The sequence below is a fragment of the Branchiostoma belcheri genome, unplaced genomic scaffold, assembly GCF_001625305.1.
Source record: "Branchiostoma belcheri isolate BF01 breed outbred unplaced genomic scaffold, Haploidv18h27 scaffold137, whole genome shotgun sequence".
Taxonomy (NCBI): Eukaryota; Metazoa; Chordata; class Leptocardii; order Amphioxiformes; family Branchiostomatidae; genus Branchiostoma; species Branchiostoma belcheri.
Genome location: NW_017802791.1, coordinates 500723 through 513869, shown reverse-complemented (window position 1 = coordinate 513869; position 13147 = coordinate 500723). Strand labels below are relative to the sequence as shown.

Genomic DNA, 13147 nt, shown 5'->3' with positions numbered 1-13147 from the left:
TTTAAATGCCTGCAGTGACTTGGCTTTAACCACACTATCTGGTAGGCGGTTCCATTCTCTAACAGTTTTAGAGAAGAAGGAATTTAGGTGATAGTCAGCTCGTGAGCTTGGAGGGTGGAGGGCTAAGCTGTTTTCAGTGCGAGAGGGAGCTCGTAGCCCCTTGCTTGCTAGCGCCATGTGCATAGCTACAATGTTATTTGTGATCTTATAAAACATCTGTAAGCGGGCGTTTCGCCTCCTTTCTACGAGCAAAGGCCAGTCGAGTGTGACTAACATGTTAGACACACTAGACTGCCGTCTGTAGCGGCGGAGGGCAAATCGAGCTGCCCTTCTCTGGACAGCCTCCAGGTTCCTTATATTACTTTGGGTATAAGGATCCCATACCGTCTGACAATACTCTAGTATTGGGCGCACTAGGGTTTTGTAAGCCCGGTCTTTGACCTGTGGATTTGCAATGTTAATATTGCGTCTCAGGAAGTTAACGGTATTGTTGGCTTTTGAGGATACGTGATCTATATGAAGGTCCCATCGTAAATCTCCAGATATGAGGACACCAAGATATTTGACAAAGCTGACATGTTTGAGAATATGCCCATGCAGGGAGTAGTCGTAGACAATGGGAGCTCTCTTTCTGGTGATGCTGAGCACTTCACATTTGTCAGGGTGGAACTCCATAGCCCACTTTTCCCCCCACTCTGCCAAAGTATCAAGGTCGTTCTGGAGTTTCAGTGAGTCACCCTGGCATGAGACCGTCATGTAAATCATGGTATCGTCCGCAAATAAGCGAGCTGTAGAGTGTAAGTTTTCAGTGATATCATTTATGTAATACAAAACAGGCAAGGTCCGAGCACCGAACCCTGTGGGACCCCTGAAGTGACATCCAATTTGCTAGAAGTCACCCCTCGATGACCACTGACTGGGTACGACAATGAAGGAAGTCTTCTATCCAGTTCCTGATCTGAGGTTCAATGCCGTACCACTGAAGCTTCCGGATGAGTCGTTTGTGGCCTACCTTATCGAAGGCTTTAGAGAAATCAAGCACACAGACATCTGTCTGGAGACCTTCCTGCATGTTGTTTACAATGTCATGAACAAGTTCCAGAAGCTGTGTCTTACATGACCTTCCGGGTCGAAAACCGTTTTGTAGCTGATAGAAGAGATCATGCTGTTCCGCATGCTTCATCAGGCTACTACAAATAACATGTTCCATTAACTTAGAAGCAATACAGGTTAAGCTAATAGGTCTGTAGTTTGCTTTATCGTACCTTTGGCCTTTTTTAAAGATCGGAGTCACGTTTGCGTGCTTCCAGTCATCGGGGATTTTACTTGTTAAGAGTGATTTTTTAAATATTCGTGTCAAGGGATCAGCTAGCTGTTCAGAGAGTTCTTTAAAGATTTTTGGACTAAGGCCATCAGGGCCAGCAGCTTTTGTTGGATTAAGGTTTTGTAGTAATTTCAGAACTCCTTGTTTGTGGATACTAATTTTAGGCATAGGTTTGGTCTTCCTACCACGTCGAGTAGGTATTGCTGGAGTCTCACGTGTGAACACGGAGTGGAACTGTGCATTTAGAAGTTCAGAACTTCCAGAACTTCTTTCTACATGTGTCACTGTTTTCGTCACTCTCTGGAGTGATGATTTCTTCTACATACTCCCAGTAGGCTTTCCTCAGCTCACGCTGTACCTCGCGTTTGAGCCTCAGAAATTTTGCCTCCAAAGACGGGCGTCCAGTCTTTTTACTAGCTTTATATGCTTTGTCTCTGTGTCTGATTTTACGTCGTAGGTTAGGGTGTAACCATGGGTGAGAGTCCTTTCTTTTAGTTGTACGATGTGGGATGTAAGTATTTATCTTCTCAAGGAGTCCGTTTTTCAAAATGTTCCAGAGGTGGTTTATATTAGATGATGGCTCTGCGGCCCGTACTTTATCAGCTAGGTTATTTGCAAACTCTCTGAAGCCTTCCCAATTTGCCTTGGCATAAATAGGGACTTTGCGCGGGATTTGCCGCCGCCTCAGAGGTTTCACCTCCAACTCTGTGTATACTGCAAGATGGTCACTTATCCCGGGGATTACCTGAGTTCTGTTTATCTGTGCCGGGCGGTTTGTAAGTATGAGATCCAGGGTGTTTACACCGCGAGTTGGGTCTTCCACTATTTGGGTGAGGCCATTATCTTGCATTGAATCAGCAAATTGTCTGTGTTTTGCAGAATGACTGGTTTTGGGTTTCAATGTCTTATTCCCCCAATCCCAGCCTGGTAAGTTAAAGTCGCCACCAAGTAGGATAATGTTCTTATCGCTAGAGGAGATCCTTCGCAATGAGTGGTCCAGTATGTCTGTGGTGGTGTCATCGCCCTCAGTGGGTCGATAACAAGCACCAACATATAATGTCTTGCAACCTTGCATGGTGATCTTGACCCAGAGTGTCTCAGCTGAGTCGGACTCGAGAGTCTCTTCACGGCTGTTTACTAAGTCACTGCTTACGGCTATAAGTACCCCCCCACCGCGAGTGTTTACTTTACTTCTATCCCGTCTATGAACACTAAACTGGGCACAGAAGTATTCTGATGTCAGTATACCCTGGTGGAACCAGGTTTCGGTTCTCTTGGAACTCTTGAAACGTTCCAAGAGTAGACGGGTCCATTCCGTGAACAAGGTTGAAGGAGTCAACCGAAAATTTGGGGTAAGTCCCAATTCTATACCTATGTGCTGGATGTTAAAGCTTAGTCTTTATTTCATAGCTAATCACTTTATATGTGTCAATTCACATTTCTGCTGAAAAGAGATAAAATAGATTTTTCAAGTATGGTAATAAAATTTTTAACTAATACATGTTGTCTTTATCTGTCACTTAGTATGTGCGTATACCAGTAGCGCAATCATATACCCTAAAGGCTGTGACCAGTGGGCAGCTGACGGTGTCCTAAAGTTTAACAGATTGCTAAAAAATTTAGTAAGCAAACTCACGCATTTACTCATTTATGCATTCATTCATTCACTCACTCACTCACTCGCTCACCCATTTATTAATTCACTTATTCGCTAACTCACTGACTCAATCACTCATTCCCTCATTCATTGACTCATTAAGTTATTCATTTATTCACACACTTATTCACGTACTCACTCACTCACTCACTCACTCACTCACTCACCCATTCACTCACTCACTCAATCACTCACCCACTCATTCGCTCACTCACTCACTCACTCACTCACTCACTCACTCACTCACTCACTCACTCACTCACTCACTCACTCCCATAGCGTAGTTAGTCGTTGGGGCAGGGAGGGACCTCATCACAGCAACAAAGAAGAAGTGACAAATTACTCTATATTGTTCATGTATTTGAAAGAATACGTGGTCAGTATTATACTGTTTTGTGTGTTGGTGTAGAGTGCCCCATTATCGAGCCACCAGAGTTTGGGGCGATTGTCTGCCACGAGGAGGACCTAATGGGGAGATGCACGCTCTTCTGCAAGGAGGGCAAAATTCACAGAAGACAAAACACCTTCGAGTGCAACATTGCCGATTCGGCAACCTGGACAGGCGCGAGAATTGACAAGGACGTAGTCTGCACTGGTGAGTTGCACTGAATGTCTTAGAGTGGTTTTGTACTTCTACAATTTACTTAGTGTCTACATGGCCTGGATATTACAGAATGCCACCAATGTTCGTCCTGCTGGTGTTATATCTACCAACAAGATTTGATGGTCTATATCAATTTAAGATATAGTGCTGAATGAAATTATCATGATTTGGTTAAGAATGTCACGTTTAATGCTGGGGTCACATTTCCAAGCCGGGGCCCGGCCGGGCTTTTTCGATTAACGAAAAATCAACAATTTTCATCAAGAAGATACGTAAATAGTTCCATTGTTGATATGTTTCAACCTTCCTGTGCTTTGTTGCATTTTATACCATATTTTTCGTTTCAAATGACACCCGGCCGGGCCCCGGTTTGGTAATGTGACCTCAGCATAACATGTAATACTCAAAAGCTAGACTTCAAACAAAGGCTCTTCATTCATGTCGGGAGGAAACGATTAATAAAAATTTGTAATTTCTATGTCAACAGACAAAAGTCGGTCAGATGAGAAGTTCACTTTCAACAGGACATGTGATCCCGATGACGTGGATTTCCATCTGTTAATCAAGCAAACGCTAGCATCAAGATCGGGCCACGGGCTGTGTCAAGATTTTCCGAACACTAATTGTAACATCACAGTGTCTTGTGGAAATTCTTCAACGGTCGACTGACGTAGAGAGGGTCTCCGGGCAATATAGACCGATCCTGAAGCCCCGCCCACTTCCGTCAAAACATTGAAATGCAAATAGCTGACGGACATGCAGTCGCTCTCTCATTGGCCGAACCGCTAATTGCCGTTCTCTCATTGGTTGAACTTCTAATTGTGATTGACATTCGGGATCGTGCAATTCGTCTGACCGTGCTTTGAACAACTCTGCCGCAGAGGACACGACCCTGTGTGGTTGAAGAACAATTGAACAAAAACATTTCGTTGTCTAATATTTGTCTAAAAAACATTTCACGGGAGTGGGAGGATATGAATACTCGCCTCTTGGATAAATGTGACAAAATCATATTACTTCGGGATTTGTATAATTATCTTTATTATATTATAATTAGTATAATGGTCAACTGTGTTGCCAAACAATCTGAACCATATAGAGTGCCTTTATTTTTTTTAACATTAAACTGGTCTCTAATACTAGATTTGATTGATGTGAGTAGACTTGTCTCGGTGACATCTCTGTTATTCTCGAGAACCAAATATGAAGCTCTTTTAACTTTGCACTTATAATTATAATTAAAATTGCAATAGCATCACAATGTCATTTAAGATGGAATAATTGTTTTTGTGATTTACTTGTACCCCATACCCCATATAAATTTGTTGGCCATACGATTCACCGTTTACAAGTTCCAGAAGGGGGGTGGGGTGAATGCGTAGACCCTTGTTTTAAAAGGGGTGGAAGTAAGGCCATGTTGATTTGATTATATGGATGACATCCGCGCGCGCATGAATGTTCGGCCGTTTCCCAAAAAAAAAAAAACGTTTTCAACCATACTGTAAATCGTACAAAACAGTTGCAAATTGAGCAAAAATATACCATCAGTTACAAAAAAAATAATAATAAAAACTATACCAATGTCGTAGAATGCAAAAATCAAACGAAAAAAGACGAAATTGTAAAGAAATGAACTTGAAGACTAGATTATTCGCCAAACCATATTCTGTGCCATTTGCTCAACCCTCATGACCACGTAGATTTCATAATGAAAAGAACTTTTTTTTTTTGCAAACCTTTTTTTCATCCGCACGCGCGCATCAGTTTTGGGGCTCCCGGAGGATGTCATCCATATAATCAAATCAACATGGCCTAATCTAAAAAAAGCACGCCGGGTGAGTATGCGGTATTCCCCGGCAGAGTCAGACTGTGATATGACGTCTGCCCGTTCTTTTGTGCAGTCTACCAGGCAGGTGGCGGTGTTACACGTCTTTCTACTCAACCTGCAACACGAGACCAGACTCCTAAACAACATGCTTTCACTAGACAGGTCACAGGTTACTTTATAGGGCGTTGCGCAACACTTAGCAATAACGTCCCGTACAATAGCCTTACGGTGTCATGTAACTACCACAACAATGACGTATGTCGCTCTGGCCAGGACTTAAATATGTTTACACCTCAGGAGGAAGTAGCTGTGTATATTGCACAACAACCGTCTTCCAAGCGCGGCTGGACGGTATTCCGTTCAAGGAAGACTCAATTCCTTACTCGCGGTAAAAATGAGAGATCGTCACTGACAACATGAAGAGAGGGGGTCCGTGTGCTATTTATTGTGTCGCCCTCCTTGTTGCTGTGGCTGTTGACAACACCTTAGCTCTGACTGGGTGAGTACTTCTTTAATAGCCGTATGAAGTATTTGCTAACCGCCTTCCAAGTGCGGTTGGACGGTATTCTGTTCAAGGAAGACCGAGTTCCTTCTTGTAAAACAGAGAGCACCACTGACAACATGAAGAAAAAGGGTCCCAGTGCTGTTTACGATGTGTCCCTCCTTGTTGTTGTGGCAGTTGACAACACCTTTGCTTTGACTGGGTAAGTAGTTCTTTGATAGCCGTGTGAAGTGTTTGCTTAGCTTCTCTAAAACCACTCTCTTGACAACACTGGCTAACGTATATGTCTACTTCAACTTTAAATGTGTAGTTTTGTTTTTTTTATTTGCTACGTTATTTTGGCTTAATTCTGTAGGAATTAAGATGTATTTTGTTCATAATAGGGTAGGGAATTTTCTCGACCAGCTTCGTAATTCCTGCTTCTCCTATTGGGTTAGATAGTCGTCACTACTTGTTAGAAATTGGGCTGGTATCAATCGTGATGTTCCTGACTCAGGGAGAAGAGTTGCTGTTACAGTTCTACTCCGTAACCCAGTTGAGTGGTCATACCGTTCAGGTGGTAGCGCCATTCACCTTGAAGTGGCCTAACGGCCGTGTTATGTGGCGTCCACTAAGCACTAAGTAAAAAAAAAATAATATATCAAACTCTTGTCTATTGTTCCAGCCCTACTGGTAGTGTATGCGGCAGTCAGTGTTGTGACGGATGGGACCAAGTTGGGGACACCTGCGGTAAGTATGGTGATGCACTGTCACGAGTTTTTGTTTTATAAACAGTCCTGTTTACAGTAAGGAGTCAGAACTAGGTGAACTACTTCGTGGCAACTCATTTTACCCATTCGACTCTTGGTATGAGAATTTATATGTCACAGTAAAATAACACAGTCACAATAAAATTGTCCACCTAAGCTCTCGATAGAGTTTGTACAAAGTGAACATTTAGTGACAAATTAGTCATCTATAAGATTTAAAAGTAAAGGAAATATGATATGGTCATCACATAATTATATATTTCTATTGCGATATATGTGTGTTGAGTTCATGTTTCATCTTCCTACAAAATCATAAGTCTATTGTATACTAAATTTGGTTACTTCATATTCCAGTTCACTGCTACTACCCATGTGTACACGGCACCTGTGTGGACACTAACGTCTGTGAGTGTGAGCCTGGGTGGGAAGGACATGACTGTAGTCAAGGTAAGATGTTTTACTTGAAAAAGGCTTCCCAGCCTTTTCAAGCAAGTAATTACCTTTGCACAAAGGTCCCTTTGAAGGCAAACTTCCTTATTGACAGAAAGGAACAGCTTCTTTATTTTCGGAGCAAAATCTTTAAACAACTAACGAGGAAGTCTTCCTTAAACTGCATTTTCAAAAGAAGCCGTTTTCTTTAGACAAAGGACAAATACTAGCCCTTGTCCTGCTGTGCGCAACATATGTCGCGCGGCACATACAGTACCATCTATATTACACCCTGTATAGGTACGATTTGGGGGTATTTCTCGTGCAATGCATCACACCGCAGCGAAACGAATGCGGAAGTAACTATGCAACTGCAGGGCAAAAAAATTGGGAGTCTATGATCTAATTAAGACATGAAATTATTGAAAAATATTCTACCAGGAATACCAGCAGGACAAGGGCTAGTATACCCCTCTTTTAAAAAAGTGTCCGTTCCATTTTTCTCCATCATTAGTTGATGGTGATGATTATGATTGGTTTATTGGGAGGAACTCAACACAATCTGACATAGCAGTCAGCAGACTGAATTAGCGTCAGACTTTACAGAAGGTATTAAGATCAATCAAGTGGATAAATCTAATAACACCTAAAATACAAAATTATAAAATGTTTAAAGTTCATTCAGAACTTTTGTCATACAGAGATACATAAAACCTGCTGCCACATTTAAAAGGGCTACAGTTCATTCAATACTTCATAGAGAAACAATTAATAGAAAAATGTATACGCAGCTATTGATGACTGAAAAATGTATACACGCTAAATAAGATATACCCTGGAATCCAGAATTCGTTTTCTGGGCCACAAGAGCCCTTCGCCCGCTGGTGTAAATTACCGCTACGGGGGAGTCTAGCCCGGGGGGAGTTTGGCTGGCCCTACCCGGACAAACCCCTCGGGCTCAACTCCCCCGTAGCGCTAATTTAGGCAGGGGGGGCAAAGGGCTCTCAGCTGCCGAAGGAAAACAGCTAACGGCCCGATACTAGTTTTGGCATCCAGGGTAAATAGGATATAATTTGACACCAATGCAGACGTTGACGAGTGTTGGTATGAGACCCACGCGTGTCACCACAACTGTCACAACAACGATGGATGTTACACCTGTTCCTGTGACGACGGCTTCCACCTCATCAACTCTACACACTGCGTCAGTTCTCCAACCTCCGACATCAGCAGTACACCGGTGGTACCGCCACAGGGAGCTACAGAGATTCCTGCACACTGTGTCACAGCTACAACAACCCAAACTACACAGAGAACCACCAGAACCACAACTACAGCCAGCATGACTACAAGGCGACTACTGAGGACCGACAGAACTACTTGTAGGTACTCCTTCTACCTGCCTGATCTTCAACATCATGTATCAAGTTTTATTTTTTCTCTCATGTTTAGATTTGGTTTTCCCGGTATCTATGTGAAAACACTACTCTTACATTTAACTACATTTTTGATGACATGAAAATACATTTTTTTGTTCTATTTTAAAAGCACCAGGCCGCCGGCCTACTTTTTCTCTCACTACACTGCACGAAAAGTTATATTTACCAAAGGTTGTAAACTCAGGTAATGTTTACTATGTACACAGTATCTGGCTTTGCAATGGTAGTAAATAAAGGTCAATTGCAGTAATTTCCTTTACAACCCTTTTTTAAGTCCGGTATCACCTACGTGGCCTTCATTTACTACCATTGAAAGTTCAGAAGTGTTTATTAAAGAAAAAGCAGTGTTAACATTACACAACTATACAGGTGTCGGTAAATCTAGGTTTTCGTGCAGTGCTAGTTCTATTTCAAAGTACAATGAAAGAGGCCGAGGTTGGCGTTATGCAATAAGTATTTGTTTATGTTTCTTTCCTTTCTACCCCCCCCCCCTCACAGTTTCTTTATCATTCATATATGTGTGGGAAAAGTGTGAAACACATTGTAAGGCTTATTGTAAAGTCCAGTTTGGTTTGTAACACTGTTCCTGGCCCGCCTACGATGACGGTGATGATGATGTTCCTTGTTCCTTACAGCTCCAGGGGGATCGCCAGGGCGCCAGAACGTTGACTGGAGGATCTGGGCAACAGTCAGCGGATGGGCCCTGGTGCTTCTGGTCATCTTCAGCATTTTCATCTATTGCAAGAAGAAGAAGAAGACGACACCAGCAGAAGCCGGCCGACAGCAACGGTTCGCAAACACTGGAGCTCCCGGACAACCCGGCTACAGCCACATGCCCTGGCGAAATCCCACTTACGATAACATTTACGTTGAAGAAATTCGCGAAGCGCCTAGCCCACCGCCCCCGTATGCGGCGACGGAAGGTTACAGAGCTACGGCGGGCTTTGCGGTTGTAGCCGGAATGCCAGAGGTTGATATAACGCATAAGGATGATGTAGGCGTTGGGAAAGCTGGTATTTCGTTCCCAGGTACAATCTCTGCATTTCCGACTAACTTGGATGTTGATATTCAGAAAGAGCCGCCCGTACAAGATGATGCTTATAAAACACTGAACATGGCTCCTGGCAATGATTGGGAGAGCTCTAAGCGCTGCTGAAGTGTAGTATTAAGTGATAAGTATTTCATTATTTCATGAGTCGTGGTACGAGGTCAAATGTAGAATTTCCCATACAGGATCCAAGATTGTAGTAACAACCAGCACCTATCACTTGTGTGGAGCGGTACACGGATGAGCTGTTTGCTTTGTTGCTTTGATTTTGTTTACAATGTGTGGCTATAAGTTACACAATAAAGAAATGAAAAGATGTCCTGTTGTTGTCTCGTTCTTTGTTTTTTTTTCATGGACATGTTATGCAGACATGATCATTACGGTCAGGTATGACTGAGGTTTGTCAAAAAAAGCAGACAACATTTACCGAATTCGTGGTACGATTGTCCCTTTCTCTGAACACTGGAAACGCAACACCAGTCCTGTTGTTATGATTGGGTTAAGGCCTGTGTTTAGTGTACATACTCGGGTGAAGAGCCGACACGGATCATGACCAGAGGACAAAGATACGGGGGTGTCAGGTTGTCGAGGGACCGGGTGGTCTGAACGTACCTCAGAAGGATTGGCATTTACTTTTTTTTAATCCAAATTAGGCCACACCGACTTCATTTTATGGATGACATCCTCTGAAGACCTCCAAACTAGTGCGCGCGGGCGTGTAAAAGAAAATTCCGGGCAAAATAAAAATGCTACTTAACCACGGGAATACAAAGCTATAATTGTGAATTTGCGGCAGTACATAACGCCGTATACGACAAGGCGGAACATGCTGGCCTTTTGGGTAATTTATGAATCAGCACTGTACGTATGTACTGATGTACTGAGTCCTGGAGCTTCAGTAGCCTGGGTGCCATCCTCCAGTGTCACCACCGGCTTCGTATTGTCGCTGTCTACAATAACCAGGCCTAGAGCCAGGCCAGATGTTCGGAGGACGTGATCTTTTTCTTTCTTTTTTTTCGAGAAGAGGCGAATATCAGTTCGCGCGCGAATGTCATTCATCAAATTAAATCGGTGTGGCCTTGAAAAAAAAGGTCAAACGTTCCCAAATTCGTGGTACGATTGCCCCCTTCTCCGAACACCGGAAACACAACACCAGTCCTGTTTTTATGACTGGGCAAAGGCTTAGTGTGGGTTGTAAACTCTCAATTGTGTTCAAGTATACATAAAACATGGATCATGACCAGAGGACAAAGACACGAAGGTGTCAGGTTGACGAGGGGTTGGCCTGGATGAAAAATGATTGACATTTACTTCCTTTTCGTCCAAATTAGCTGGTTGAAAAGTCCCAGGGACGCGATCAGAAATAAGAGCTGAGTCTGTGTTGCGACTTACTGTGTCGTGCTCGGAGTAGCTGTGAGTTTGGACGGTACATGAAGAGAAGTCCATCCAAAATGGACAAGCCTCTCTACGTTCCGTTGCTGCTACTTGCTGGGATGGTCTACTTCGCTTCAGCCCAACTTAGTGGGTGAGTGCGTGTTTCCCTTCTTGCACTTTTTTTTATATTCCAACATGTAATCATATCATGACAAGGCGTGATGGGGATACACTCCCCTGTGCTTTGACCTTGTTTCTGTAGGTCCACTAAGTGTTTTGTCCTAGATATTTTTCTTTAGGTTGTTTTTAAAATCACGAACTGCACCAATTTTCAAATCTTTTCCGAACTTTGTTGTACATGTTACCGAATGGCTCATGCTGATTTATTGCTAACATTTCCAACGTGGCCTGCGCTGCATATTCCCGGTGTAGACGCTGGCTGTAGTGGTCACAATTAAAGGTTCCTTTACGGCTGCCTGTCGGGGCCTGGCCGTGCTCATTTTTTTTACGTTTGACGGCTGGTTTCTGTCAGGGACCCGTCCGATGCTCGGTCAGTCTCCTGTCTTGACCATTGAAGGGTGTGGTAGCGTGTCGACCGGCTCTTTCATCCGCCAGGCAGCTGTTGGGGCAGCTCCCTGGCGGGGTTCAGGGGTGATCCTGGCGGGTCCATGGCGTCGTGTTTTCGAGGCGGTATCTATATCTACTATCATATATCTATCTATATTATATACTTGTATAAAGGCTTGGTGGTTTATATACATAAGCGCTGCTCTGCTTGTTACCGTTCACTTTCTGTACGAAGACGATACGTCACGTTAACAGTAAACTGAAGTTTGCAATAGTGTGTCACCGTTACAGCATAGGTATTGTAGAATTGGTAGCTGAAGAAGAGATGCTAGAACTGGTGCGTCGCAAAAGACGATGGTGGGTTCACCCCGGGTTGATGCGCAGGCCCGTGTGTGGTCAGTACGACTCAATGATGATGGAGTTATTGAGTTAAGGAATAAGGAACACCATTGCAACTTTAAGTCCGATGCACTGATAAAGCTGGGGTCACCTTTTAAACGGGACCTGCTCGGCATGTTCTCGGTGTAGACGCTGGCCGGGGTCATTAAGCCGAGCGTGTGCCGGCTGTCATGCATAGGGTCACAATTAAACGTTCCTTTATGGCTCCCTGTCGGGGCGTTGAGGCGGCTTCTATCTATAATTCACAAGCTTTTGGTCCCTTTGACGGCCAGTTTCTGTTAGGGACCTGTCCGGTGCCCGGTCAGTCTCCCGTCTTAAGCCGTGTGGGATGCGCTAGGGTACCGACCGGCTCTTGCATTCCGGCCGGGCAACGTTTGAGTCCCTGGCGGGGTCCAGGGATGATCCGGGTGGGTCCCTGGCTGGTACATCCCTAGCCGGTATGGTGGGGTCGGCCCTGATTGAGGCTAAAGTTGCGACTCAGATCGGTGTATTGACACTACGACTCACTGATGATGGAGCTATGTCGAGAACATCATTGCGACTTTAATTCATTTCGGTGAATACGTCGGATAACTACCTTCTTCAGAATCTGAACAAGTAAAGCACTGATCAGCACAGAAGATGTCATTATCATAAATAGGTGCCCACCCGAGCGCCTGGTGGGACCCGCCAGTTAGGTTACGGCATCGTCTCGGTGTACTTTTCCCGCTGGGGCCTGGGGTGATTTTAAGTTTGAGTTAAAATCAATTCGGCGACCACGTGGTGCCCCTAAACAGGCCGACAGCCGTCGGGAACCCCGCCAGTCTCCGTCCAGGTCCCGTATGATAGTGCCAAAAAAAACAGTCCGCAAACGCGCCACGTGGGCCCAATTTTTAATTGTGAACTAGGCTTAAGCGGTCGTTTTGAATGTAATTCGAACGCGCAAAACACAATGGCCCAAGCAGGTGCACACTATAAATACAAATTTCGGGGAAATACACCTATCAACTTCAGGAATAAAACGTACCCGTCCACCTTTCAACTGACCCATAACAATGTGTGTAGCTACGTCAACAATCCTCGCTATTCAGCCGTAACAGCTGTAATGTGGCCTACCAGTCAAGCTGATATGGATCTTGTAACCCTTCGGAATCCGTTCACCCCTTTTAGAATACACCAATGTCGTATATCTCCATGTAAACAAATGCGGACGGACCGATCCATTACTTGATATCCAGATGACTTAAG

General features: G+C 44.1%; 2 protein-coding genes across 2 annotated transcripts in view; both read left to right on the top strand.

Moving 5' to 3' along the window:
• LOC109464341 (mucin-5AC-like) overlaps window positions 1-3590 on the top strand; it is a 14038-nt gene extending 10448 nt beyond the window's left edge. Inside the window, exon 9 of the mRNA XM_019761289.1 lies at window positions 3391-3590. Coding sequence (XP_019616848.1) covers window positions 3391-3590 — 200 coding nt within the window. The remainder of the gene's footprint in view (window positions 1-3390) is intronic.
• A 2126-nt stretch (window positions 3591-5716) lies between these two features.
• On the top strand, window positions 5717-9861 carry LOC109464359 (complement component C1q receptor-like). Its single transcript, XM_019761307.1, has 5 exons — window positions 5717-5912; window positions 6580-6644; window positions 7019-7111; window positions 8182-8475; window positions 9168-9861. The coding sequence occupies exons 1-5, from the start codon at window positions 5830-5832 to the stop codon at window positions 9686-9688; spliced, it is 1056 nt and encodes a 351-aa protein (XP_019616866.1). The 5' UTR covers window positions 5717-5829; the 3' UTR covers window positions 9689-9861.
• The last annotated feature ends 3286 nt before the right edge of the window (window positions 9862-13147 follow it).

Coding starts and splice junctions, on each gene's coding strand:
- LOC109464359 (XM_019761307.1), top strand. CDS start 5,830: ATGAAGAGAGGGGGTCCGTGTGCTATTTATTGTGTCGCCCTCCTTGTT. Junction 5,913..6,579: donor AACACCTTAGCTCTGACTGG/GTGAGTACTTCT, acceptor CTATTGTTCCAG/CCCTACTGGTAGTGTATGCG. Junction 7,112..8,181: donor AGGACATGACTGTAGTCAAG/GTAAGATGTTTT, acceptor ACACCAATGCAG/ACGTTGACGAGTGTTGGTAT.